Below are 27,627 nucleotides of genomic sequence, written 5' to 3' on the forward strand. Positions count from 1 at the left end.
TTCTATATTGTTAACAGTAAACTTTAAATCTCTAAGGGCCCATCAGATTATAACATATTAATAATAATAATAATAATAATAATAATAATAACGCAACTGTTATGATTTAATTAATTAATGCTGGTATGGCTGAAGTAGGGGTAGTCAAATTACATTTCTGCCCTGGACTCCAAGGACCACACAATGTATGAAATTAATTCAGTAATTAATGCAATATTTATGGGATAAACAGGATATTTAAGATAAGAGATAAGATTTAAATGTTGTTGTTGGTGGTGTTATTGTTTAAAATGAAGTTGGCCACCTTTGCTTTTGTAAAAAATAGACTTTTTCTTCTGATTTTTAAGTTCTTTTGATTTCAAGAAACTGATCTCGAAATTTATCACAGAAATTTTATTGTAAAACCCTAATTTATCATGAAACCCCAGACCCTTGTTACTCTTCTATTTAACATTTTTTTGCACTTCAGCACTAAACAGTAATCTTGTGTGACAGCTAAGCTGTTGTTGCTATTTCATGGTAACATTACTTACATTTGATATGGCAGGTCTAGCAGGGCCAGTGATTGATAAGTTGTAATATGTTTGATTTTGCAGCAGCTTTTTAACAAAAAAGTTAGGGCAGGGCATTTTAATAAAACGGTTTAAACTGGTATATATACGATTAAGGCTTTAAAGTGGCAGAACAGAAAAGTGTTTACTATCCAGAGTTGGATTTAAATAGACAAGCAATATGTGGCTTAAAGACCAAAAAAGATATGCTCTATCAGCCCATTTATGCTATTACATCTGAAATGAGGCAGTAAGAGGACAAAATAGCAAGCCTTAATTGGTTTAAAAATGTACAAATGCGAATTCTTTATATTTTATACTGTTTGGCCAAGTAGCTGTGTGCTCAGTGCTATTGATGCCATTTTCCTAAAACTGATGAAGGACGAAATAGATTTTAATACATCTGGAAACCTTTAAATGTATCAATAAAATGTAACTGTCACATTAAGTTTTTACACAGCTTGATCAAACTTGATATAAAACACATAGCATTACTGCAAAAAGCTCATTTTCCAAAAGGCTAAAATGAGTTAAGCGAGGTTAATTTTAATATTACCAGCAGGGGGTAGAATATCACAGTAATATAATGTTGGTTGGTGGCATTTTCAAAATAAAATCTCCTTGCCCTGTAATTGTGGAATTGCCTCAGATGCCATGTCTGATCATTTAGATGGCTAAGTCCTGTCCAAATACACTCTATTCATTATTATTATTCATTTTACTCTTACATTAAACCTGTAAATGTTTTATCTCAGAAGTAATAAATATTCTATTTGTTGAGTGCATTCTCTGTAGCCATTACCCAACATTTCATACCAAGATGCTGTAGCACCAATAGTAATGTTAAGTTTGTCAGGAACTAGTTGCTTTTATTATGGATGAGAAGGACATGTGTCATCTGCTTTGTAATCTAACAAAGAAGTGCAGTCCACACTTATAGTACAAACAGTACATGCAAAAATGTATTCTCTTCGGCATAAAACAATAAACACACCAGTGTGGCATGAATGAAAGACAAAACGCTTCAAACTTTAACAAAGTAGCGACATACATGGTGAGTTATTAAATGAACTTCATGTCATTGTTATGTATATGAGAAAAAAAAATTGGTTACAGTGTTTTGTTCACTCTGCAATTGTTTTTATCATGTTTATATTAATTAAATCATAAACTTTATTTCCTTTTCTTTGGAAAACCAAAAGTGAGAAAAAAGTTTGAAGTGGTATTAATTTAATTTACCCTAAAGTAATTATTACACTATTCAGTGCACTGTCTGAAGAAGTGCAAGTTTATAGCATAGTATAGTATTTAAGTGCTATAATTTATAATATACAAATCCAAATGTTTGCTTTTAAATTGGTTGAATCAAGTGCGTTGGACACTCTAGAAACAATGAAATGTACTTTGGGACCAGAATCAAAGATGCATTTGTAAAAAATACCACATTATTAGTAACAATTGTAATGTTTAAATGTTTTGTAAAAAGCAATAAAAACAATGTGTTCATTTTCTACAACAATTTTAGTCCCTCCCTGTCACTGTTCATGTATTCATTGTTTTTGTTTTGGTCTCACACCCCTTCTGTCTTCGCCCCTTCCTTCTTACTGGTTTTCATGTTTATGGCCCACAGCTGATCCTCATGTTTCAATTATTGTTCAGAGTATTTCACTGTCTTCCCTGTGGGTCATTCTGACTTTGCTTGTAATTGTGTGTCATTGATTCTGACTGTTTCTGACTTGTCCTTGTGCCTTCTGACTTTGTCTGTGATCCTAAACTTGTTTGTCATTACTGCTGTTCCTGCTGCTTGTAACTCTTGTTTCTGTTCCAGTCTCTGTTTCTGCCTTGGTTACTGTCCATAATTCTGTCTTGTTCATGTCTTGTTTCAGTCCTGCTCCTCCTTGCTCTAATTGTTGGTCTTGTCTCCTGTCTTGTGTATCTGTCTTGTAGTTCCTTGTAAGTTAGCTTAGTGTTGGTATTAGTGTCTGCATAGGGATTAGCACTTCATGTTAGTGTAGGATTTAATATTAGATTAGTTTGGGACATCTTTTCATTTTTTTTGCCGATAGCATTAGCATAGGGTTAGATCAGTCAGTCATTGTTTCTTTGTCTACCTAGATCTTTGTATTTGTCCTTTTGTCTTTCTGTTTCTTGTCCCTTGTGGTCCTCCTGTCTACATGTGCTAGGAATTACTTTCTATTGTATTCTAATCTGAAGGTTGTCTGAGTGTTCTTTTTTGTTAATCTGAGAAATCAAGAATCTAAATGAGTGAACTACTTTTGTTGTAAAATTATCCAATAATTGAGTTTCCTCTGCATAATAGATTGTTTCTTGAGTGTGTAGTTGTTGTCTTCCCATTTCTTAAACAGCACGATTGTGATGTTCCTGTACTTGTGTCCTGTTTACTCTGCAAGCATTTAATTCCATTGAACCTTTGTTTAACTGACAAAAAGAAATTTTGTCCGACCAACATGTTTGAATTGGGTAAAAGTAACATTTTTAAAGATTTTCCAAACTTTCCCAGAAAAGGTGTTTGTACATTAAGGGTGTTTGTGGACACCTGGCCATTACTAAGTTGGACTTCCCCTGATTCCATGAGCAGTAAAGCAGAGTTGGTTCTTTTGTAATCACAATAGCTTTCACTCTTCTGGAAAGGCTGTGAGAATTTGTGTCCATGTCATGAAAATCAAGTCACTGATGCTGGATGAGAAGACCTGTTTCAATGTAATTTTATCTGTGTTTCAGCTTAATGTTTTAATTCATACTGAATGTGTGCAGACAACAGATTAATGATCAATAATAGTTTAGTTCCTTTGTGTTCTAGTTATTCACTCTGATGTTCTAATGCTCTTCTTCCTCTTCATCTTCAAGAGTATTCAGAATTGGTTTGTTTTTACGCCTATAAAAAACAATCATAAATCATAAAATTGTAAATATATATATATATATATATATATATATATATATATATATATATATATATATATATATATATAATTTGTTTAAATTATAATGCAAAGAATTCAGACAGGGACACAATGTTCATTTGAATTGCAGATGCATAAAATGTAGGCATACACCTAAGATAAACAGTGAGTAAAGTAAGGATAAATGTCAAGCATTTTTATTTCTGTGACAGCTGTTTGGATTGCACTATGAAAAATACATCTACTATAAAGATACATATCTTCAAACATTGTCCTGCAATATATTAACAGATTATCTGCAACAAAGCATGTTTGCATTAAACCTAGATTTTTTATTTTTATTATTATGCAAATTATTATTTGTAAAATGCGGTCACAAAACCGTGACATCAACAGAACTCTGATCCTTCATTATTTGATTTGTACCTACATGTAAATATAAGAATATAGTGATATACTTAGTGATATACTTATAACAACAGCCAGTGAGTGAACATGTTACCTGAGTTCAGTTCTCAGGACTGAAAGCTGGCTATGAAGCTCCTCGTTACTCTCCTGCTGTTCATCCAGTTCCCTCTGAAGCTTCTTTTTGCTGTTCTCAAGTCTTTCAATCTCTTCCTCTGCCTCATCCAGCTGCCTCTTTAGTGTTTTCAGTCGCAGGGTTAACTGCAAGGGGAGTTTGAAAATATGAATAAACTGTCTTTACAGTAATAGTACCATTATCAAAAACAAATACATGGTTTCTTCTGATGAATTTTTGAAGTGCTTGGCAATCTCTGTTGTGAGTGTATTGCTTTTTTCTCAGGTGTTAAGCAGATCACTCAAGCAATCTTAAGCAATAAAAAGTTTCAGTCTTGCCAAAGCTGGCAGTGAAGCTCTAGTAAAAATCTCAATATGGTTTAATTTAAGGAATTGAATCTTAGCGCTGCTATCAACCGGCCAGGCATCTACACAGACATGATTATCTATGTCTGGGGGTGGAATGACCGAAGCCACGCAATGGATTGGTGCCCTGTTCATGTCCTGTGGCCAGTGTTTTCCGTTTGAAACTAGACCCACCACAACACTGATCAGAATAAACTTGTTAATAAAATTAATTTTACTAGAAAATTCTTACAGAAAATCCATGGTATAAGACATCCAGAGGTGTCCACTTTTCGAATAAGGATATGCTTATTTTCTGACTCTCACCTGGTCCCTTTGGTTCTGCAGCAGGAGCTGTTCATCATTCACCTGCAAGGTCATCTCCTTAATCTTCCTCTCAAGCTTACGATTTGCCTGCTGCAAAGTGTTCTTGTCTCTGCTCAGAAAATCAAGTACAGGAATGAGAACATGAAGTGCAACACAAATACATAACATGTCTGACACAGACTTTCTAAAAGAAACCTACAAGTATATTACAAGAATTATATATTGCAGCATTGGTGAACATAGATGATATATTAAGGATAACTATATAACAGACATGTTTAAAATTTTTTTCATGTCAATGATGAGTTTAGCCAGCACAGATTGGAATTGCTCATAAAAACCCAGGGTATATTTTTGCTTTTCTGTAGCTGTCAAATTATTCCTACCTCTCTTCTTCAAGAAGTCTTTCCTCCAGCTCCTGAATTCGAAGCTCCAGTTTGGACACAAGTCCTTCTCGTTCAGACCTCTGGGAGCCTTCTAGGTAGAACACCCGACTTTTTAGATCTTTGTTCTAGATGTAAATAAATCCATACTCTGTTAAAAAGAATTATCTAACAATAAACACAATATTGTTAGATAATTTGATGCCTTGTGAATACATGAACATTACTGTTTATTATTGTTTCAAAAAATATTTAAACATTTAAATAAGGTATATGTGTGTGTGTGTGTGTGTGTGTGTGTGTGTGTGTGTTTCCCAATAATACAGATAAAGATTCCAGAGTGCAGATATGCCATCCTGTACATGAATAATATAAAATTGCAAATAGAAAAGAGATGCAGACAATAGTACATCTAAATACAACAAAGATCTGGGCAGACTGAAGTGAACATCAACATTGCCATATAAGAGCATTTTTTAACAGTTACAAATACCTGGATATTCCCTGATGATACATAAACTATATATAAAGGCAGAAATCAAAAGAACAGCAACAGCATAGTACATTTACAGAGTGAGACAGAGCCAGCTTAAAGGGAGGAATAAGATCAAAGCTACCATCTCATCTTCTCATAACCAGCCAATACAAATTGGCTAAAGAAAGCAGCCAGCAGCCAATATCAAGACCCAAACATTTGTCAAGCATTTCAATTAAAATCCAGCAACTAACAGCTGTAAAAACCCACAGTGTGGATGAGACACAAATGTATGATCCATTCAAGCAATGCTCCCTGGTGATAAGCAAAGAGAACAAAGATGTGCTCAAAATGTAAAAAATACATGCAATACCCCTTCATAAAAATTATAATACTAGCTAAAAAACCTACAAATAAATGCACAGATACAATAGTCATGGCAGCAGAACAAAAAACTAAACTATAGCTAAATGAATCAGCTGATGTAGAGGTGTATATATTAGAAACTGCTTTGTCACTTAATGTTGTTAAAAAAAACAGGTAGCTATAATATCTTTAATGGCCTTATGTTACCGCTGGCCTTTGTCAGGAAGTCTATCTTATCTTGCATCTTTTCTTATCTGAGCTACAGTAAAGCTGAGAAGCTAGTTATCTATGCTCAGTTTGGCATCTGTATCAACACTGATGTGACAATGAGGCATGTGTGAAAGCTAGGTTAAAGTCAAATTTTAGAATTCGCTTTTTTACTGCTCTGTGTTTTTAGTTGTCCTGGTAGGCCAGACATAGCACAGTGTCATACAAATTTAGCTCATTTAGATTTAGAGAAGAAAATATACAGTGCCTTGCAAAAGTATTCAGCCCCCTTAAACTTTTCAACCTTTTGCCACATTTCAGGCTTCAAACATAACGATATGAAATTGTAATTTTTTGTGAAGAATCAACAACAAGTGGGACACAATCGTGAAGTGGAACGAAATTTATTGGATATTTTAATCTTTTTTTAGAAATAAAAAACTGAAAAGTGGGGTGTGCAATATTATTCAGCCCCCTTGCGTTAATACTTTGTAGCGCCACCTTTTGCTGCGATTACAGCTGCAAGTCGCTTGGGGTATGTCTCTATCAGTTTTGCACATCGAGAGACAGACATTTTTGCCCATTCTTCCTTGCAAAACAGCTCGAGCTCAGTGAGGTTGGATGGAGAGCGTTTGTGAACAGCAGTTTTCAGCTCTTTCCACAGATTCTCGATGGGATTCAGGTCTGGACTTTGACTTGGCCATTCTAACACCTGGATACGTTTATTTGTGAACCATTCCATTGTAGATTTTGCTTTATGTTTTGGATCATTGTCTTGTTGGAAGATAAATCTTTGTCCCAGTCTCAGGTCTTTTGCAGACTGCAACAGGTTTTCTTCCAGAATGGTCCTGTATTTGGCTCCATCCATCTTCCCATCAATTTTAACCATCTTCCCTGTCCCTGCTGAAGAAAAGCAGGCCCAAACCATGATGCTGCCACCACCATGTTTGACAGTGGGGATGGTGTGTTCAGGGTGATGAGCTGTGTTGCTTTTACGCCAAACATAACGTTTTGCATTGTGGCCAAAAAGTTCGATTTTGGTTTCATCTGACCAGAGCACCTTCTTCCACATGTTTGGTGTGTCTCCCAGGTGACTTTTTATAGATATCTTTGAGAAATGGCTTTCTTCTTGCCACTCTTCCATAAAGGCCAGATTTGTGCAGTGTACGACTGATTGTGTCCTATGGACAGAGTCTCCCACCTAAGCTGTAGATCTCTGCAGTTCATTCAGAGTGATCATGGGCCTCTTGGCTGCATCTCTGATCAGTCTTCTCCTTGTTTGAGCTGAAAGTTTAGAGGGACGGCCGGGTCTTGGTAGATTTGCAGTGGTCTGATACTCCTTCCATTTCAATATGATCGCTTGCACAGTGCTCCTTGAGATGTTTAAAGCTTGGGAAATCTTTTTGTATCCAAATCCGGCTTTAAACTTCTCCACAACAGTATCTCGGACCTCCCTGGTGTGTTCCTTGGTCTTCATGATGCTCTCTGCGCTTTAAACAGAACTCTGAGACTGTCACAGAGCAGGTGCATTTATACGGAGACTTGATTACACACAGGTGGATTCTATTTATCACCATCAGTCATTTAGGTCAACATTGGATCATTCAGAGATCCTCACTGAACTTCTGGAGTGAGTTTGCTGCACTGAAAGTAAAGGGGCTGAATAATATTGCACGCCCCACTTTTTAGTTTTTTATTTCTAAAAAAAGTTTAAAATATCCAATAAATTTCGTTCCACTTCACGATTGTGTCCCACTTGTTGTTGATTCTTCACAAAAAATTACAATTTCATATCGTTATGTTTGAAGCCTGAAATGTGGCAAAAGGTTGAAAAGTTCAAGGGGGCTGAATACTTTTGCAAGGCACTGTATGTATGAGAAAAGTGATGTGATTTACATTCCCCACCTTTGTTATTCAAAAAAACCTCTCACCCGTAACATCTGCAGGAAATATGTGTTGGATACTCCCAAGTCCAAATGGGTGGAACAACACAGAGCAGTAAAAATAATAAAGAGAATTTGTGTGGGAGTCACATCCCACAAAAAGAATTCAACAATCTGCAGAAATATAAGGCAGTGAAAGGTATGGCAAAGTAACGATCTTTTCACAATTATCTGCACCCCCAGTAAAGATGTGTAAAAAGGCTTACAAGAAATTTCCATTTGGCAATAGCCTTTACCTGTCTCTCTAAACTGATCTTGTCACACTCCAAGTCCTGATTCACTTCTCTTTCCTGCAGCAAATCTGCTCTTACCAGCTCAACCTATCAGAGGCAAACATAAAAACATAAAAACATTCCCACAAACACCATCACACATACATGTTATCAACAGCTTTCAAGTTCTAGCTGGTAATGCAATATCACCAAAACATTTAGGGCATTTAACAGATGATTTTATCTAAAGCGACTTATAGTACTGTGACAGCATGATGTCTAAGCAATTTAGGGTCTTGCTCAAGGGCCCAACAGCAGCAACCTGGAAGTGGTGGGGCTCGAACCAGCGACTTTCTGATTACTAGTCCAGTACCTTAACCACTAGGATACAAACTGCCCTCAGACTCAAAACAGACTCTTAACTTTCATAGAGAATAATGTAATTAAAAGTCATAAGTAAGTTGAGAAGTTTAGCAAGAATTCAGATCATTTAAAATGTCTGCTACAAGGTGAAGCACCCACGGTCGTTCATAAAACGTCCATGCCGCCCTCTGTGTTTTTTTGTATTTTCAGTAATGGAATTAATGTATTTATATTTGTTTCATATTCTTAAATATTTTTATATATTTTTTTTTTTGTACAAATTATTTCAACAGCAACAACATTTCAGTTAAATTATGTTTCCTCCAGCATGACATGAAGCAGTTTTATCATGTCTTGATCATCATGTCCTTAACTAAATAAAAATATGACATTACACCATTACACTATTAGGGCTACTGGTACTTTTATAAGACATCTGGTCATGTTGAGAAAACATTTCTTCTCTACTTCTAATAACCCCCAATATCACATAACGATTATAATAAAATTCAGTCATTCAGTCAGAGGTGTGGCTGGTACAGGAAGAAAACTGACAAAAATAATAAGATATATGGCTTGTTAAGTTAATTAGTCAAACAAAAGACATCTATTAAGAAAGTCTATGGTTTAACCATTCAATGCAGGAGGATTTCAGCCAACATTATAGTACAAGAAAAACAATTACCAAAAATATTTGGATGCCAGTTCATGAGCTTTTTAGCTCTGGAATGTCTGTTTGAAGTTTAACCTGAGCATTTGTGAGGTCAGGCACTGATGTTGAACGGAAAGACCTAGCCCTTAAATGACATTCCAGTTTATCCCAAAGGTATTCTGAGCAGACTACTGCAGTTCCATCATACCAAATACATCAAACCATGATGTTATGGACTTTGTGACACAGTGCTGTAAGACTGTTTTCACAAAGCTGAAGGCCTATAATGTACTTTATGTAACTGATTTTATACACCTGCTAGTAATGGGCATGGCTGAAAGACCTGAACTTAATAATAAGGATGTATTATTAATAAATAATAGTGTAGCTAATACGGTATAACAATTCTTTGTCAGATTAAATGGAGTCTATTAGCAGCTGAAGTCATTGAGTTATTGATGCAAATCAGTTATACTATCTTGCCTGTCTGCTACAATCAGCAAAAATGAGGGGTGGAAACTGCAGACACCTTCACCTTTAGAGGTTTAATCTGTGTTGTTGTATCAACACATCTAGTGCTATGTAAGCTTATGAGTGTGTGTGTTTTCTCCAAACCAGTATTTCAATGCTTATTTACTGAGTGTAGGCAAACTCTGTTTTCTTAAAGCAAACACTATGGTTTACAGAAAACCTTTGTAAGACTTGGCTCCTTATGGTAATTTGCTACACCTGAAGTGTCAGCAAGAATTTGTGAGGATTGCTCTACTTAATGGGCTTGTTGGTTTGCAGCCTTTATACAGCAGCTCTGTTGGGAACTGTGATGGGACTGTGCTATAGATTTACCTATTTTCTTGATCCACTTTGTCTGGTAATGATGGCTGCATGGCAGGAACACACCCTGGAAAGGGCGCCAACCCATTGTCGAGTGACACACACTCACCCATTTACTTACTTACTTAATTGTATCAATTGTATTTCAATTGTATTTTAAATGAGCCAATCTACATTTTCCATGTTTTTGCGAGGTCCAAGCAAACTGAATTACCAGAGGGAAACATGGGGCATAAAATAAACACTCTCCATACAGACAATGAACATAGGCAAGGATCAAACTAAGGTCCCCAGGAACTATGTGTCCCTCTTTTCACCACCTATGGACAGATTAAGCTAAGCAATCTATAAACATAGATAGTGAACAGGTCCCATCACACATTCAGAACTACTACCATAAGACTATTCTGGGGGTATTTTTTGTAATGTGCAATGAGTAATCAGTTTTGTAATGAGTCCAACTGTGTATGAATACAACAATACTGTTTGAAAAAAAAAAAAATTTTTACAATGTTGTGTGGACAGCTGATTACAGAGCTTTCTTTTTGCTTTACAGCATACACAACTTACAGAAGATCATCAGGGCAAAAATGGATTTTTGAGAATTTTTTTAACAGTGCCACTTTGAAAGCTCTTAATATAGCTCACTCTGCAGCAAGTGTTTGCCTATAAAGATTGCACAATGTGTGCTTGACTTAATGCAACTTTGCATTTTTTGGGTGTGACTAAAACTAACTTGTTAAAAGGGGTGTTTATGCACAAACCAAAATAGTTGGGACATATTTAAAAAATGCAATAAAAACAAGAAGCTGTGATCTGTTAATTTGCTTGAATATTTATTTAACTGACAAATGTACAAACCAAAAATTTTATGTTTTTACTGACCAACTTTGTATTTGTTGTAAATATAAGGTTTGTTACCAGCAGTGTATTTTGTAAATATAAACAGAATAGAATTTGATGCCTGCAACACACTCGAAAAGTGGTGTATGACAGCAAAAAAAGTGAAAAGCCTATAGAATATTTACCATCTTGAAACATTGCAGCAATAAGTTTAAAAGTAGGATCAACTAAAGTATCAGTCTTTTCAAGCAAAGATGGGCTGTGACTCACTACGTTGTGCCAAACTACATTAGAGGACTGTCAATCAGTTCAAAAAGAACAACTGTCAACACAAGATTGTAAATAATTTAGCCTTTTCCCATCTACCATGCACAATATTGTGAAGGGATACAGGGAATGCAGAGAAATCACATTCCATGTGTAAGGCCAGAACCCACTGTTGAATGTGCGTGACTTTTGAGCCCTCAAATGGTATTACATAAGAAACTGTCATGCTACTATGATAAATATAGACACATGGGCTCAGAAGTACAGTAAAAACTACCTGAAAGCCAAACATCAATTCTATGCAGAAAATCCACATTGTTGTGGGCCCAAGATAATCTCAGATAGACCGAAAGACAGTGGCTACATGTGCTGTGGTCAGATGTGTTCATGTTTCAGCTTGTTTTCAAGGATGTAAGACAAAAAACATCCACATTATTATCAGTAATAGGTGCAAAGGCCAAATGTTTACAGTATGGGGTGCCTCAGATGACCACAACTGTTAAGCACAACCTGCAGCAGCAGTTTCCCAAGTTCCCAAACGCTTACAGGTGTTAATTAGTTGATGTAACATGCCTCTGGCCCAACTTTTTTGGAATGTGTTTCAGGCATCAAATTCTAAATTTGTTTATATTTACAAAACACAATTTGTTTAGTTAGTTAAAACATTTGTCAGTTAAATAAGAATTCAAAGTTTAAGAGAATAAACAAATTGCATATTGTTGTGAAATTGACTAACTGACTAAACAAAAACACCCAATAACTAAATCTAATATTTTGATTGTGACTTTAGTAAAATTGTATAGTGCTAAAAACAACACACCTCTTCTTTCATTTTTTCCATTTTGTCCATCATATCGTCACCACTGCTATGTTCCTCTGCCAAAGCTTCCTGCAAATGTGTCACTCGCACCTACACATACACATTTACAGCATGTTAAAATCCCTAAAATTCACAATGCAAACACAATACTGTAGTTGTAATTTTGTTGGTTTGCTGGTTCCACATTGGCAAAGAAGCTAGACAAGGCTGCATTCTATCACCATTCCAACCTATACACTGAACATTATATGAATTAGATAAACAATAAATGAATTATTAAGATCCCTGAAGACCAGAATAGAAGAACACTTTTAAGAAACACTATCCATATGGCCGCCAGAAGTCAGAATCAATTATACATTAATAGGTATAATGATAGGTGTGTAATACCATTATTGTACCACTAGCACTAGTAAGCATGATGCAACAGTGTTTGTTTTTTTTAAATATGGTATAGTCATGGTATTTTGTACTGTGTATATTAGTGTAACTAAAAGTGCATGGTTTATCAAGTATATTAATGATAAATTTTGCATTTGCCCAAACATTATAGGATGTTTAGCTTGCTATTCCCCATCAACTAACATTGCAATTAGTATGTATGTACATGTGTGTATAGAATGTATTCATTTGTGGTTGTGTGTACTTCATGTGTGTACTTTGCATATGCAGGTATAGTAACATTTTTGCATACTACATACATTTTAGGTACATAAGAAATCCCATGTCTTTTCTTAGCAGTAAGTCTGATGTGTGTGGGTGCTTTTGGTGTTTGGTTTTTTACCTCCAAAAGTTTAACTTGTCTGTCTCTGTCATTCTGTGTAGTTTTGCTGCTTTCTTGCAGCTCCTCTACTGTCATCTCCAGCTGTTTGCACTTAAGTTCGGCCTGCTCCACCTCTGCTTCACGCTGAGCCAACTCGGCCTCCAGCCCACACAGCTGCACACACAGTACAATACGTGATATTTCTGCACTTTGCTTACTTGCTGTTAGTTATCCAAGTCAACACTTTGTGTATATCTACGCGTATATGTGTTTCCAGCACCTTCTTTTGGCTTTCATCTGCAGATTGCTGGTGTTTATTTAGCTCAGTTTCTGTGTTTTGAAGCTGTATACTGAGGGCACTACGCTCTTTTGAACAATGATCTTTGGCTTTATCCACCTCATCCTGCAACTTCTGTGTTTCACTCTCTGAACCCACCAGCATTGCCTTTATCTGAAGCCAGAACAATAACAAAATGTGACAGGGTTGTATATGCAAACAAACTGAAATTAAATAAAATATTAAACATGTACCCTAACATTTAGATACTTATAGAACCCTTTATTTTGCATTCAACTAGTACCAAGTAGTAGAACTTAGTCCTGAAAAACTGGGACTGCATTGTTTTACAGGCCAACAGTTCAGTACTCAATTTCTCAGTTTGTTTTGGTAGCCTCTTAACATGATTCAAGATGCAGAACTGCAGTATTATTTATTGTTAAAAGAGTAACACATTTACATATTGTGTGTAGCGATATAAGTATTTAACCACTTTTGCCCCATGATGGACTGAAATCCTGTCCGTTTTGTGTTAATTCATCTGGGAAAAATGGACGCACGCTGACCCAGACCAGGATAAAGTAAAACATGAAAATAAAATGAAATGCTAAATCACCCAGCCTTACAACAAACTAGTGACTCCACACTGTTTTCTTTAAGAAAATCAAAACATGGAAAATCAACATATTCTTCAAATACTGTACAATAAAATTTACACTGTCAAAAATGTTTTGATACAGCAATCATATAAGTAGTAGTATTGGGAGTTTTGGTATTTATTTTTTAGGATTTTAACGTCATGTTTTACACACTTTGTTTATATTCATGACAGAACAGGTAGTTACTGGTTACACAAAATTCATCAGTTCAAGTTTAATGTCAAACACAGTCATGGACAATTTTGTATCTCCAATTCACCTCGCTTGCATGTCTTTGTACTGTGGGAGGAAACTGGAGCTCTCGAAGGAAACCCTTACAGGCACGGGAAGAACATGCAAACTCCACACAGAAAGGACCTGGACCGCCCAACTTGGGGATCAAACCCAGGACCTTCTTGCTGTCAGGCGCACACATTGAGCCCCTGTGCCGCCCAGTAGTATTGGTAGTAAAACACTGTTATTATTATTATTAGTAATAGTAGTAGTAGTAGTAATAGTGAAAGTAGTAGTAGTAGTATTAACATGCTGTAATAAAACAGCACCTAAACCATTAAATACGTCTTTTTTTATATATAAATCTTTGGGTGATTTGATTATGAATAATTTGTTATGATTATATTGCATGTGCCTCTTTAGGTTAATCACAGAAGTTTTCTTGTCTTAGCATTTTAATTGGTTAAACTTAACATAAGCATAAATGCAAAACTCCGTAGAAGTTCTGTACTGCAATGTAATTACCATGCAGTTCTTAATGAGATCAGGTTCTGTTTCTAAATACACTATGCAAAAACAATCCAAGGAACATCAATATCTGCACCTTCCTAGTTTACACCTCCCTTCACCTCCTCTTACCTCTTCTTGTAATTCCTCAAAGGTTTTATCCTGCTTCCTTCTCTCCTGCTCCAGTTCCCTCTTGCTCTGCCTTAGCTCCTCTACCTGTCGCTCCTCATCCCTCAGTCTCTCCTTAAGTTGCCGGTGTTCCTGATTTAACCTGGTGAACTCACTCTATAAAGACGAAAAGCAGTTAGGACATCTAAGCACAAAACCTCTACAAAACTTTACAAAGCTACATGACCGGATGTCATTGTTCTATTGATTTAATGTGCAGTTTTGAAGATTGTGTGTCCATTGTGTTTAATTCTGTCAGTGGACAGGAGTTAGCATTGGCACTTTGACTGGCATGTGAATACCTGGCCCCATTCACAAAAGGCTTCAAAGCAATGTGTGTTGTGGAAGATTCCCCCAAACCAGTATTAAAATTATCTGCAATGTAAGCCAAAGAACAACTTGTATTGGTCTATGTCAGATTTGATAGCCTTTATTGTTATCCAGTACAGTCAATGTAAAAAAGTCTACTCACCCCAGCAAAAATTACAGGTTTTTGTGATGTAAAAAATCTGACCAAAACAAATCATTTCATTTATTTCCACCTTTATTGTGACCTATAATCTGTACAACTCAATTTTTTCATCACAAAGACTTGGTATTGTGATATAGGCGTGTGCAGACCATTGTATATCCACTGTATATAGTATATAACTACCCAACTAACTCAGCCCATAGTAGCTTTTCCCTCCTCAGTCCACTGCAAGTAGGTACTCACTACAGCTGCCCATAAGCACCCCTTGCCATTTTGGAGATACATCAGTTCATAATGATTTAGCTGCTTTTAAAGTTGTATATGCAAAACATTTATTCGAGTAACTACCATCGGTCTAACACACACACACACACACACACACACACACACACACACACATATGCTTTACTGTGGAACATGGAGTTAGTTTGTGAAACACAGCTATGTGCATTGTGTAAGAAACACACTATGATTTCAACCCCTCTTAAATATTCTAAGGACTAGTCAAATTTACAGGACTTTCTGTAATTGCAAAAGAAAACATCTCTAGAGGGACTGTTATTTGTAATACTAGTCTATTTAGATGTAGATTTATTAGTATATCATGCATATCATGCATTTACAGGTGTGTCTGACCTGTGTGTCTTCGAGGTGTCTGGTCAGAGCTCTGTTGGCACTACACATGTCTTCCTCTTGCTGTCTCACCTCAGAAAACTCTTCCTCAAGCAATTGTTTCTCCTCCTATAAAAAACAATATGAGCACTTTATTATGTACATCTATATGGCATGTACATTCATTGATTGTAATGACAAAAATATGGTAATAACATGGTAGTGTGTGTAGTATTTGTATAAAGTGTACAGGTGCAGCAATGCCATTAATTTTAACTCTTTAATGTCAATGCCAGGATGAGAACAGCACATTCTTCCGAAACTGTCAAGCTAACAGTGGTGCTGTGGTGGTGCATTTTACACAATAAATGGGTATGGAAGGGGGGTGTAGAGAGCAAAAGTTTAGCTAGAGTTAGTAATTGTAGACCAATAAAAGTTCATCTAATTGATACATGTTCGTACAAGACAGGTGTACCTAATAAAGTGCCTTCTAAATGTATATTTAGCAAAAGAAAACATAGAATTGTTACTAATAGTAGTAAGAAACCACAAACACCCTATGAGCTTTTGTTTCAAAATACTACGGTTCTCTAGTCTCTTCCCCTTACCATAAGCTTGTTCAGGCGTTCTTTGAGCTGTTTCTCTTGGCTCTTGGACTGCTGGATGATGTTGCTAAGAGTGGTGATTTGGGTCTCCAGACTGTGTATCTGTCCAAGGAGTAGCTCTTTGTCCAACGTGAGCTCCTCAATCTGGGCCCGACTAGTTTTCATCTCAGCCTCCACCTCTATTTTCTTCTGAGCCACAGCTGTGATGCTCTGAGAAGGAGAAAGTAATGCCTCTGGTTCTAAATAAGGCTGTTATCAACCCATATGCATTGTTAGTTTGAAATATTCATTCAAATATTCAATATTCTGTTTCCCTTGTCTACAGTACATCATTTAAAAAAAAAAAATTTCTGTGTTTGGTCTTTATCATTTTTAAAGCATTTAAAGCATCAGTAAACAGTGAGATTACTGTGTTGTAGCTGCCTCAGAAACAGCTTTTTAATGGCAGAGACTGCCCTTGAAGGAACCAGCTATGCCAGTCATCTGCTGGCCCATACTAGCATGACAGGTGGGGACGTTACCGTAAACCTATACAGCAGGTGAGCACGTCACACCCAAGTCCCTGAAACTCTTAAAAAGCGTTGTCTCCAGATGTAGTGAGTAACATTTAATAAGGTGCAGGGACTGCTTTCAAGTTCACTTCAAAGAGAAACAATGTCCTTTCAACTGTGCCTTAAATCCACTTTACACATATACTGATATTAAATCAGACAAGATGACTTGTGTCAAGGGATAGTAAAAGGTTCAGTATTGACCAAAGAAATGAGGTTTGGGTGACTAATGGTGCATGGCTCACAGTAAATCTGATCTTGAATCAGAATTTTCCTGAATAGTTACATTTTAACACATTTCATATATTAATGTAACGTAATAACAAATTCTAATCTACCACATACATTTCAGTGAACAAAGTCCCTTTTCAAACCAAACTCTAGGGATCCCAGATGTTTTTTATGTACCTCTTTAGCGTCTTCTGTGACTTTGAGTAACTTTTGGATTTCTTGCTTGTGTTGCTCCTTCAGCATTTCCACCTCCTGGGCATGTGCTAAGATCTCCTCTTCCAGTGCCCCCTTAAGGGCAATCAGCTCCCTTTCCTTCCAGTGCAGCATCTCCTCCTGTTCCTCATGCACCTGCTGCAAGTCTTGAAACTCCATGCGCAAATTTACTAGCTCCTGAAAAAAAAAAAGAGTATAAAGAAATGGCAAAGACAAACTCAAAGATTCATTTTATGCAAAAACCCTGTCAAGTTCATCTCAAATAGACAAAAAGACAGCACAAACATGTGCTGTGGTCAGATAAGTCCATATGGCAAATATGTCATCAAAAATCTGTCATGATATGTGGTGCATCAGGGCCTACAACAAAGGTGACATGCATTTGTGTGAAAGTACCATTGATGCAGAGGCCTATATTGGAATTTAAGAGAGAGACATGCTGCCATTAAGCACTATAACAGCGTGACTTTGTAGACACAATGTGCATGTGCTTCACTGGCCTGCCTGCATTTTTATTTGTAAACCCCAAAATACACAGCAAAAGTAAACATAATTACTGATTATGGTGTCCCTCACCTGTAGGACAGTGTCTCTCTCCTGGTTTTCTGAGCTTTTGGCATTGTCCAGTTCATCATGCATGTCGGAAAGCTGCTGCTGCAAACTCTTTGCTTCTGCCCGACTCCGTTCTCGCTCCCTCTTTAACAGCAAGACTCTGCAATAAACATAGATACATATAAGTGAATATAAGCAATAAATAATTATTCATTTAACTCCTGATCTGTAATGGACACATGACATTTCAACTGCTTCACACACATAGATCATATTTAAACACTTCATTAAGTGTAACAGCTGCCAACATATATTTTGTAGACTTTCATTATTCTTTTCCATGCAAATAATATTTCTATATTAGATGTATGGTCAGCAGACCAGCACCCTTCATACATGCAGTTGTATTGTGAAATTGAACACTACTTCAGTTTACCAAAACAGACAGCAGTCTGTTACTCTGCACCCTGTCCAGGGTGTTCCTGCCTAGTGCCCAGTTTTTGCCAATGGAACAAGACCTGCCGCAACTCTGACTAGGATAAAGCAACAATAAAATTAAAATGAAATGAAAGACCTGGTACAATTTCCAGCTAATTACTCGGTACATTTGAACAACCTTATTAGGCAGCTAATTTAAAACATTAGTATGTTTAGTAAATCACGCACTTACTTTCTTACCCGCTTATCCTATTAGGGTCGTGGGGGTGCTGGAGCCTATCCCAGCTTTTCAATGGGCGCAAGGCACACAGTAACACCCTGGACGGGGCGCCAGTCCATCGCAGGGCAGACACACACATAAACACACCTATTCACCTATAAGGCAATTTAGTGTTTCCATTTAACCTGACTGCATGTTTTTGGACTGTGGGAGGAAACCGGAGCTCCCGGAGGAAACCCACGCAGACATGGGGAGAACCTGCAAACTCCACACAGAAATGACCCGAACCGCACCGCCTGGGGATCGAACCCAGGGCCTTCTTGCTGTGAGGTGACAGTGCTACCCACCGAGCCAACCTAAGTAAATCAATAATTTGAAAAATAATTGCCAATAAAATGGGTCTGGAAATGGGTCCAAAAGCAGAGGATTCACCCATTGGAAAAGCAAGAATCTGTAGACTTACATAATAAAGTGTAGGTAAAGAAAAGACACAGGTTTTGTGCTGGTCTAGTAATAGATTACGTTTTTGAGCCTTCAGTGCTGAGGTGAGGCAGCAGCCCCTCATACAGACAGAGCTGATGCAGGTGATGACAGTACAGTAATCTTCAACATTCCGCTGACTAAAGGACAATGCAACTCCACCAACATCCCCCACCCTACCACTCCTACACCACCACTCCCAAGTATATTTCAGAAAACAGTGATCTGCATGATGCAATATGTAATGTTTGATTTTTTTACTTAATTGTTCATTCTTTTATTCATTGCTGGTAACTGTTTGTCCTAGTCCTAGGGTGGGATCTGTGCCTGTTCTTGGAACACTGGGTCAATATACTGTTTTACTTTCCCAAGAATTTCCAACTGTGAATTCTCTGCTGCTTGCTCAACCCCTGATGTGATCAACGAGAGCCAGATCACCACACGTCCCCTCCGACTTCAAGACAAGCCCCATGTAGTGCACAGCATGTCACCTGATCTTCCCCAAATCAACTGATCATCCCCACCTGAAACTCATTTTCTTTATATATCCTCTTTTCCATAGGCTCATTGCATTACACATCTTTGATGTATTTTCGCTCTGCCAGTTTACCTTGCACCTTGTTACAATGACATGTCCAATCTGTCATCAACTGCCAATGTTGGGTTCCCACACAGAACCATATCGCATGTGGATAGACTCACTAACCTCCTTGTGTGAGATTCGAACTCGCGAGTGGTGGGCTCAATATACACTTCACAGGTCCCAGGGTATGGCAGGCATGGTTTTGGAAGATGAAAGGAAATCCAAGAGAGTAACAAGAAAAAACCCCACAAAAAACTCTGCACAGGTACTGACTGCCTGCCACCCTTGTTAGATATATTATTTAAGTCTTGATAAAAAAAAGTTGGTCCTCATACTGGTATGTGTTTTTAAAAGTAGCTTACTCTTCCAGGGACGCTTGCAGTTCTTTCTCTATGTCAGTGAGTCGCTGCCGAAGTGACACTTGCTCCTGTTCACTCTTACTTAAGTTATCCTGAAGCTTCTTTAGTTCCTCTGTAATTTTCTCACTCTTCTCTGACAAATTCTTTCTTTTCTGTGAAGAACAATGGTTTAATGTATCAGTAGGGATATGTAAACACAACAGTAAATGTTACTTCTAGATCTAATTGAAACACACAGTCTTGGTACAGTCAGCCTGTACCAAGGAAACAACAACAGAAGCCTGGTTGAAGTCATTCTATTCAAAGCAACTAACAATTGTGTTTGAATACAATACAAGATATTGAGAGTTATGGGCACACTACAAAACACATTTCCACTGCTCCTGAGTCCAGCAGCGATATGCTTTACAACACTCCATCCAAAGCCTGGCATTGCTATAATGTTGTAAGGCTTGTATTCAGCTGCTTGGCCATGGAAACCCATGCCATAAAGCTCCCGGCACACAGTTTTAGTCCTGAAATTAGTGCCAAAGGAGGTTTGGAACTCTTTTTTGCTCTTTAGTTTATGCATTTTTCCCCTTTTCTCCCAATTTAGCGTAGTCAATTCATCTTCCGCTGCTGGAGACTCCGGTCGTATCCAAGAAGGGGATTTTTACCTGCCTCACGCTCTCTTTGACGCATGCGCAGTCCACCATCCCCTTCTTATTCGCCCACACATTAGGTGAATTTGCGCACGGAGACCTACTAACCAGGGTCCTTACACAGCGTCGAAGACCCCACCCACTTTTCAGTCCGGTCTTTTTCCCACCCGACAGACTTAAATGGCCAATTTTGTCTGCTGCAGGCATTGCCAATTAGGAATGTTAGAGGGCGACCTGTAGCAGAGCTGAGGTTCGAACTCGGGATTATCCCGCTACCACACTGGGATTCAGTAAGCTTTTTTAAAGTGCTCATTGTTCCACAAATGTCTGTAAAGTCAGACTCCATGGCTAGGTGTTTTTTTTTTTACACCTGTATCAAACAGAATAAATGAAACATTTTAATTTAATGATTAAGAGGTGTGTCCCAACATTTTAAATATTTTTAATATTGATTCAATGATTAAGAAGCGTGTCCCAATATTTTCTGTGTGATTTTGAACTAAAAAACCACAAAAATGCAACCCTTTTTTCAGGATGTGTGTCATTAATTGTGGAGCTTACTGTATATTTTATTATTACCTTAATTTCCTCCTCCAGATGTTGCTTCAGCTCAGTGACATGACTCCCCAGTTCCGCCCTTTTATCCTGAAGATCTTTTACTCTAGCCTCTGACCTAGAAATCTTAATTCAAGCAGTAAAATTACAATTGGTTAAAACCTAAAAAAGGATCTGAGCACTCTAATCTGACTAACAGCATAAGCCCTCACCTCCTCCACGTCTTGGGCAGCATATGACCTGAACATCTGGATCTTCTCAAACAGCAGATTTACCTTCTGCCTGATAACCTCATTGTCCTCAACACTCCTACAGACCAATGTGTATATTGGTTAAGCATTTAAGTATTATTACTGCATGTCATATGTAGCTTTTTTGAACATCCAATGAATTAGCCTGTTACTACTTAAGGGAAATTTGATGCCGTTTCTGTAAACAAACATCTGGGTTAAAAACCGGAACACAAAAATATCCCAGCCAGTCCACAGAAATTAAAGAAAGGTGATCTTGTCACACACAGGCATAAAAAGTTACACTGTTATTGTTTGACTTCTGAGAGAATTTCTATTTTCCAAAGCCTTCTCGGTCCAGCCACCTGAAATAACATTGTGTTATCTAAGGGTCTGCAGGACCACATCCTTCATGATTTTCATCACTGGATGATTCATGCAGGATGTTCACAAGAAGTTTGTATAAAGTACTTATTAGAATAATATAAGATTTGCTAATGCTTTACCCTTCTTTGAGATAGTTGAACAGGACTAGCTTAGTTGCATCTTCATCTGGCTGGTCTAGTAGTTCTTGCTGTCCTTTCAAAATATCTGGGGGAGCCTTCAAAGCACAGACAAACAAATGTGCATAAAGTAGAAATCAAAAATATAAAGCAACAAATCAGAAAGTAAAAATAATCTATTCAAATGTGTGGGGAAAACGTTCACAGCACTTAATATTATGCCATTAATAACTTAGGCTCAGTAAACAAACATTGACACAGCAGTCACAGACTTACAGACATTAAAGCCACTAGACATTTCACATTTGTACTGTATTGATAGTGTTTTAAAGCATTCCACAGTAAGCAGGTAAATTGGTAATCAAAGAAGAAATCATGATTGGGTATAAAGGAGAATCCATCAAAGGATCAGTCTTTACAAGCAATGATGGGTCGTGGCTTACCACTTTGTTCCAAATTTCATGAGTAAATTGTCAATTAATTCAAATGTTGAGTAATGTTTCAGGATTGCAAATAATTAAGGTCTTTTATCATCTATCTAACTGGTGCACCTGCCGTAAAGATCAGCAGGGGGCACGATGATCACCTGCCATGCTATGTAAGGGCAGCAGAGGGGCCATGAATCTCAGTGATTCCAGGCTCTATTACTAATACTTCCAAACGTATTAACCTTGCATTGTGGTTTCAGCAAAAAATGGATTTCCCGAAAGAGAGAAGCTGGCAACTCGGTGTGAATGAAACTGTGATAAAAAAAACACTTCCACCCGGAGCGAATTAATGCACAGCAAGATGTATGTAACTGTCAGAGGAACTGACGTGTCAGTCATCTGCACCTCCATGCCCCCTCTGCCACCCATAAATGGCAACGTAGAAGGGCATGATTCTGTAAATGCTCACATCCCAATGCCAGAAATGGAGCTTGTACATACAGACTGTGAACACATTTTATCATTTGTTCCAAATGCTTTTATTAGCTGCGCTACAACAGTGTCTAAAAGCACCTGTTGCAGGTTACACCCTTTTGGCAGCCTGTTATACATATTTACATTTATGTAACTGTTAAGTTTAAAATATTTTCTTAATGCATTCTTTGAAATTGATGCTGCAAGAAGAAAAGGTACTTTATTATAAAGCTGTTCCACATAACAGAGACTAAATGCATGGTACTCAGATAAAAAGAATGAATGTTAGCATTTGGTACACATACATAAAACTTTACCTTGACTCCCCTTTCTGTCTTTGAGTGGTCACCATTTTGCTGAAAACATCTTGGCAGATCCCTGTAAATATCTCCTGATCTTGGCTCTTGTAATCTTTCATTTTTCAGTCCTTTCAGTCCTTCAAACTGGGCTGCAGTTAAAGTTCTTATATCAGCTGTATAAATGCTTTCTACTGTTCTCAGTTTTGAAATGCTGTTATTACAAGACAATCTGCCAGCTGTTAAAGCTGGTGCTGCACTTGCTTCTTTTCCCACCACTTGAACTCTTGCAGGAACAGGGCTTGTCCTGGAAGAGCCACCAGAACTAGATGTGCCAGCACTTTGGGACCGTCTCCTGTCCTCTGAATTTACCTGATTTCTGTGTCTAACCCTTCCGATCCTCTGCAAGGACTGTCTATGGTCTTCATCAGAATAAGGTACGGACAGCCTACACACAATGTGTGAAGGGCGGCAAGGTACACTTTCTGCTGCTGCTTCTCTAGAATTTAGATGGCCTTTGGTACTCACTTTCCCTGCTCCGGGCAGAGGGATCCTGGCTCTCTTTACCATTACATTAGATGCATGAAAAGGTGCATTTGTGCTAAATTGGTTTAAGTCTGAGTGAGCTGAACTCCTGATATCACAGGGTCTGAGAAGTGAAGGGTGTCTCTGGGAGTTCAGCAAGGCAGAAGGTGGACTATTGACAGACGATGGAACCAATGAAGATATATTCATCTGTCTTGTTGATCTATAATCCATTAGAGGGCCTTGGACACTGGAAGCTTGTCCATTTGTAGCTCTGTGTTGTTGATCCATAAAGAGGACATCTCTGTGTGCAGGAGGTTCTGAAGACTTACCATTCAACACCACATATGGATGGCCCTGTATTCCTTGTACCTGTACCTTCACACCAAAAGATCCTGATCTATCGCTATGAGCTGTCCGTATTTGATCATAATTATTATCTTCCTGGTGCATATGTCTGCTGGTTTCATGAAACTCCATTAGGTGTGTGTGTGGAAGGGTCTTTACTGTACTTTAGATGCTGAAAAGCAAAATCACAATGCATTAATAAAACACTCTTAGCTTGGATGAAAGCTTACGTACAAAATGTTCTCTGTATTGTGGCCTCCCTGAGTTACTTTTTCCCCAATGTTCACCGCTTCCACAATGTCAGAAATTGTCATTACTTCTAGTTTTATTGGCCTGTTCTACAACAAGCTAAACAATTGCTGCACTTTACAAGTACTGACAAAGTGATTCAGATTCAAATTGTGACATAAGATGTAACTTCCATACTAAACAGGCTGACAGTGAACAGTATTAACTGATAACAATGTTGCTTTTTCATCAGCTTGTAAAACATTAGTAGGTCACTCTTTACACTCACGCTAAAGTGAGGGCAGCAAAAACAAAAGAACACTGACGTTAACTATGACTACAAATGTTCTTGTATGTTAACGTCAACAGTGTGCAATTGTATCAGTCTCCTATATGATGACTTTAAAGCACAGTGGATTTGTCTGGAAAAACAGTCATCTAGGAATAAGGCTGATAATGACTAACATTTAAGATTGTTTATTATTAAACGGCAAAACTAAGAGTGTACAAGATCAGGAATAAAAAACAGCTTCTGGAATATGCTATTTTGTTATCTTAATAATAGTCACAACACATGCTTTAAGTAAATCCTAACAAATTTAGAAACATGTATAAAAATTTATAAAAGAGACCAGCTTCAATGTTACAGCAACCTCATTGTCTGTTATGCTGGTATTGGCACTGTTATGCTGCCACTGCGAAAATATATTGTGATACATATATAATCCATATCATAAAATTTCCTTACATATTGTGAATATGTTTGCTACATCATCCAACGTAAGTCGTGTGCAGCCCTTAAATAACGTGCCATGTGTTTTATTTCAATTATAACTGCTGAATTTAACACATGCTACTGTATTACAATAAACCATTTGTGGGATAATATTTGCATCAGTTTGCTATTCATATTTATGACGTTCATTTTCAATAAATGCTACATCTTACTCATTTGACAGTAAAGAGTAATGCAAAGTGGTTTAATTTGTTCTTTTTATGGTGTTTAAATTCTTGTACAATACTAATAATTCTTTAATGACAATTGACCTTCAGGACAAATTGACCCCCTTATTTACATGCAATGGCTAATGACTGGTCACAAAAACTTTACACCATGCTGTTTTAGCTTACATAATCATTCAAAACAGCCTTAACGTATACAGTAGACCCTTGAGTTACGAACGGTTTACCATACGAACATTTCGGGTTATGAACGATCTTTTTCAACTTAACGTACAAACAAATTTAGGATTACGAACCGAAATTCGCAAAACACGTGACGTCACGAACAAGTTGGCTCCGACTGTCTCTCTATCTATATATACAGTGAGCGAACATTCGGACAGCAGACAATGTTTTTTTGGTGTTTTCTTTATATTTTGTAAAATTTAATATTAAAACGACCCCAAAGAAGGTGCAGAGAAAGCATAGTGTTGAAAAATTAAAAAATATATTACATTTGTTGTGTTGTATAATTACTCCTGCCAGTAGCTGTCACTGTGTATCAGACAGAGGGGGCAGTGAGTGAGAGAGAAGAAGAAATTCGGCTCAGTAAAGTATTCTTTCTTTCGTGCAACTACACCTACAAAAGACAATACTGTTAAAATAAAGAAGGAAATAATAGAGAAATATGAGAGTTATTGTTGTTTCTGGTAGATACATTTTATTAAAAAAAAGGAAATTTAATATGGTGTATGGTACAGCACACGTACTGTACTGAAATGTGATGTGTGTGTTTTTATGTATTGTACAGTACTACTGTGTATTGTTGTTTATTGTTGTTTATTACAGGAATGTATATTCTATAATTTAAGATTTAAGGGAAAAAACACTTGTATTTCTAACAAAAAAGACCATTTAGACATTAGAAAGTTTAGGTAAGGGGGTGGTTTGGGGGGTCTGGCACGGATTAATTCTATTTACATTATTTCTTATGGGGAAAACTTTCTTATGGGTTTAACTAACAAACATTTTGACTTAAGAACAGCCCTTTGGAACCAGTTAAATTCGTAAGCCAAGGGTCTACTGTAACTAAGTATATTAAAATCATTTTAAAGAAATATTTACTGAAATTAATTATTTATTTCCATGGTGACCCATAATTTGGTTTGCCTGTTAGACTCTAGTTGTGTGTAACACTGAATGTAAATACAAGTAATATTTAGAACATTGTACAAGGTTTACTACATTAACAGTGTAGTGACAAGTTTATGTATTTTTAAACTTTAAAGTTTTTTGTTAGTTATTTTTCTGTTGTATCCTTGTATTGCTGTACTCAGGAAAACCTTATATGTGGCGTATGATACACGATGGGTATATATCATCAGTTATTACACACATTAATAATTTCCTAAATGGGTGGTTTGTATTTTAGTAGAAATTATGCAGGAGGTATATAAACTATGTAAAACATTAAGGTGTACTTACCAGCTGTCACTTTATCTTTGAAACGGAGATAACGTTTCTCACAAAAAAACGTAAAGGTACAGCGTGTCACAAATAAAAAGAGACAGATTATTGCTGTAAAATAAACTGTAGGGGTAAATACGCTTTATATATCTTTTGTACTAAAACATTCTGGTAAATTCATACTGGTTAAGAAAAGAAGTCAGTCAGAGTTCTATGTGCTCTGTTCATTGCTAACTGCTAGTAGATCCACACCCACACCCAGTTTACAACTCCTCCTCTCTGACGCTTCCACAGCGTTCTCACACTGATATACAGTACGTACGTCCCAGGGTATCTAACACCTGACCCTAAGCTTTACAAACACGCTATCAAAATAGGGTGACCTCTATGTGATCTTACTATAGCTTTACCAACATCCACTCCTCTGAAATGGCTTCTCACAAAACTTTGAAGTATGTCTAGAGGAATTTGTCTATTTAGTCATAATAGTTATTTGTGCCTCAATTAATGTTTCAGTTCATTCCAAAGCTGTTCAGTGGAGCTGAGGTCAGTGCCAGCTTTTCTTTATGTCTTTATGGACCTTTAGCTCCCTTGAGATCATTGACAAGCTCCTCCTGTGTAATTCTGGGCTGACCTCACCTTTCTCAGAATCATTCTTACCCCACCAGGTGAGATCTTGCATGGAGCTCCAGAGTGAGGGTGATTGACTGTGATCTTGTATTTCTTCCATTTTTGAATTATCGCACCAACAGTGGTCTCTTTCTCACCAAGCTTCTTGCTGATGGTCTTGTAGCCCATTCCAGCCTTGTGCAGGTCTACAATCTTGTCCCTGACGTCCTTTGATAGCTCTTTGGTCTTGCCCATGGTGGTCGAGAGATTTGAACAGAAGAAACTGATTCTGTGACAGGAGTCTTTTATACAGGGACAGGACTAATTTGTGTGCCTCATGGGCACATAACCGGTCTGTGGGGGTCAGAATTCTTGCTGGTTGGTAGGGGATCAAATACTTATTTCCCTTAATTAAATAAAAATTAATTTATAACTTTTATTTAATGTTTT

At 37.2% G+C, this 27,627-nt stretch overlaps 1 protein-coding gene across 2 annotated transcripts; it reads right to left on the reverse strand.

Moving 5' to 3' along the window:
* Positions 1-1,867: 1,867 nt before the first annotated feature.
* LOC134321333 (cingulin-like protein 1) lies at positions 1,868-26,655 on the reverse strand. 2 transcript variants are annotated; one of them, XM_063003035.1, is made up of 19 exons: positions 26,587-26,655; positions 23,080-24,103; positions 21,864-21,958; positions 21,340-21,436; positions 21,152-21,253; positions 19,935-20,083; positions 17,876-18,011; positions 17,264-17,476; positions 16,308-16,514; positions 15,724-15,828; positions 14,580-14,732; positions 13,072-13,242; positions 12,813-12,965; positions 12,029-12,118; positions 8,277-8,360; positions 5,053-5,177; positions 4,667-4,775; positions 3,978-4,141; positions 1,868-3,447 (listed from the first exon to the last, which is right to left on the reverse strand). In XM_063003035.1, exons 2-19 carry the CDS (start codon positions 24,061-24,063, stop codon positions 3,390-3,392), a joined length of 3,195 nt encoding a protein of 1,064 aa, XP_062859105.1. In that variant the 5' UTR covers positions 24,064-24,103; positions 26,587-26,655; the 3' UTR covers positions 1,868-3,389. The 2 variants fall into 2 exon arrangements, with proteins under 2 accessions (XP_062859105.1, XP_062859113.1); XM_063003043.1 differs by lacking the exon at positions 13,072-13,242.
* Positions 26,656-27,627: the final 972 nt, after the last annotated feature.

This window comes from Trichomycterus rosablanca, chromosome 1 (genome assembly GCF_030014385.1).
Source record: "Trichomycterus rosablanca isolate fTriRos1 chromosome 1, fTriRos1.hap1, whole genome shotgun sequence".
Taxonomy (NCBI): Eukaryota; Metazoa; Chordata; class Actinopteri; order Siluriformes; family Trichomycteridae; genus Trichomycterus; species Trichomycterus rosablanca.

What these genes read in the sequence shown, in the direction of transcription:
- LOC134321333 (XM_063003035.1), bottom strand. Translation starts at nt 24,063, where the DNA reads ATGGAGTTTCATGAAACCAGCAGACATATGCACCAGGAAGATAATAAT. An exon ending in CAGATGAAAGCCAAAAGAAG is followed by an intron (nt 12,966 to 13,071) that starts GTGCTGGAAACA and finishes CTGTGTGTGCAG; the next exon opens with CTGTGTGGGCTGGAGGCCGA. An exon ending in GTCCTGAGAACTGAACTCAG is followed by an intron (nt 3,448 to 3,977) that starts GTAACATGTTCA and finishes TGTTTTTTATAG; the next exon opens with GCGTAAAAACAAACCAATTC.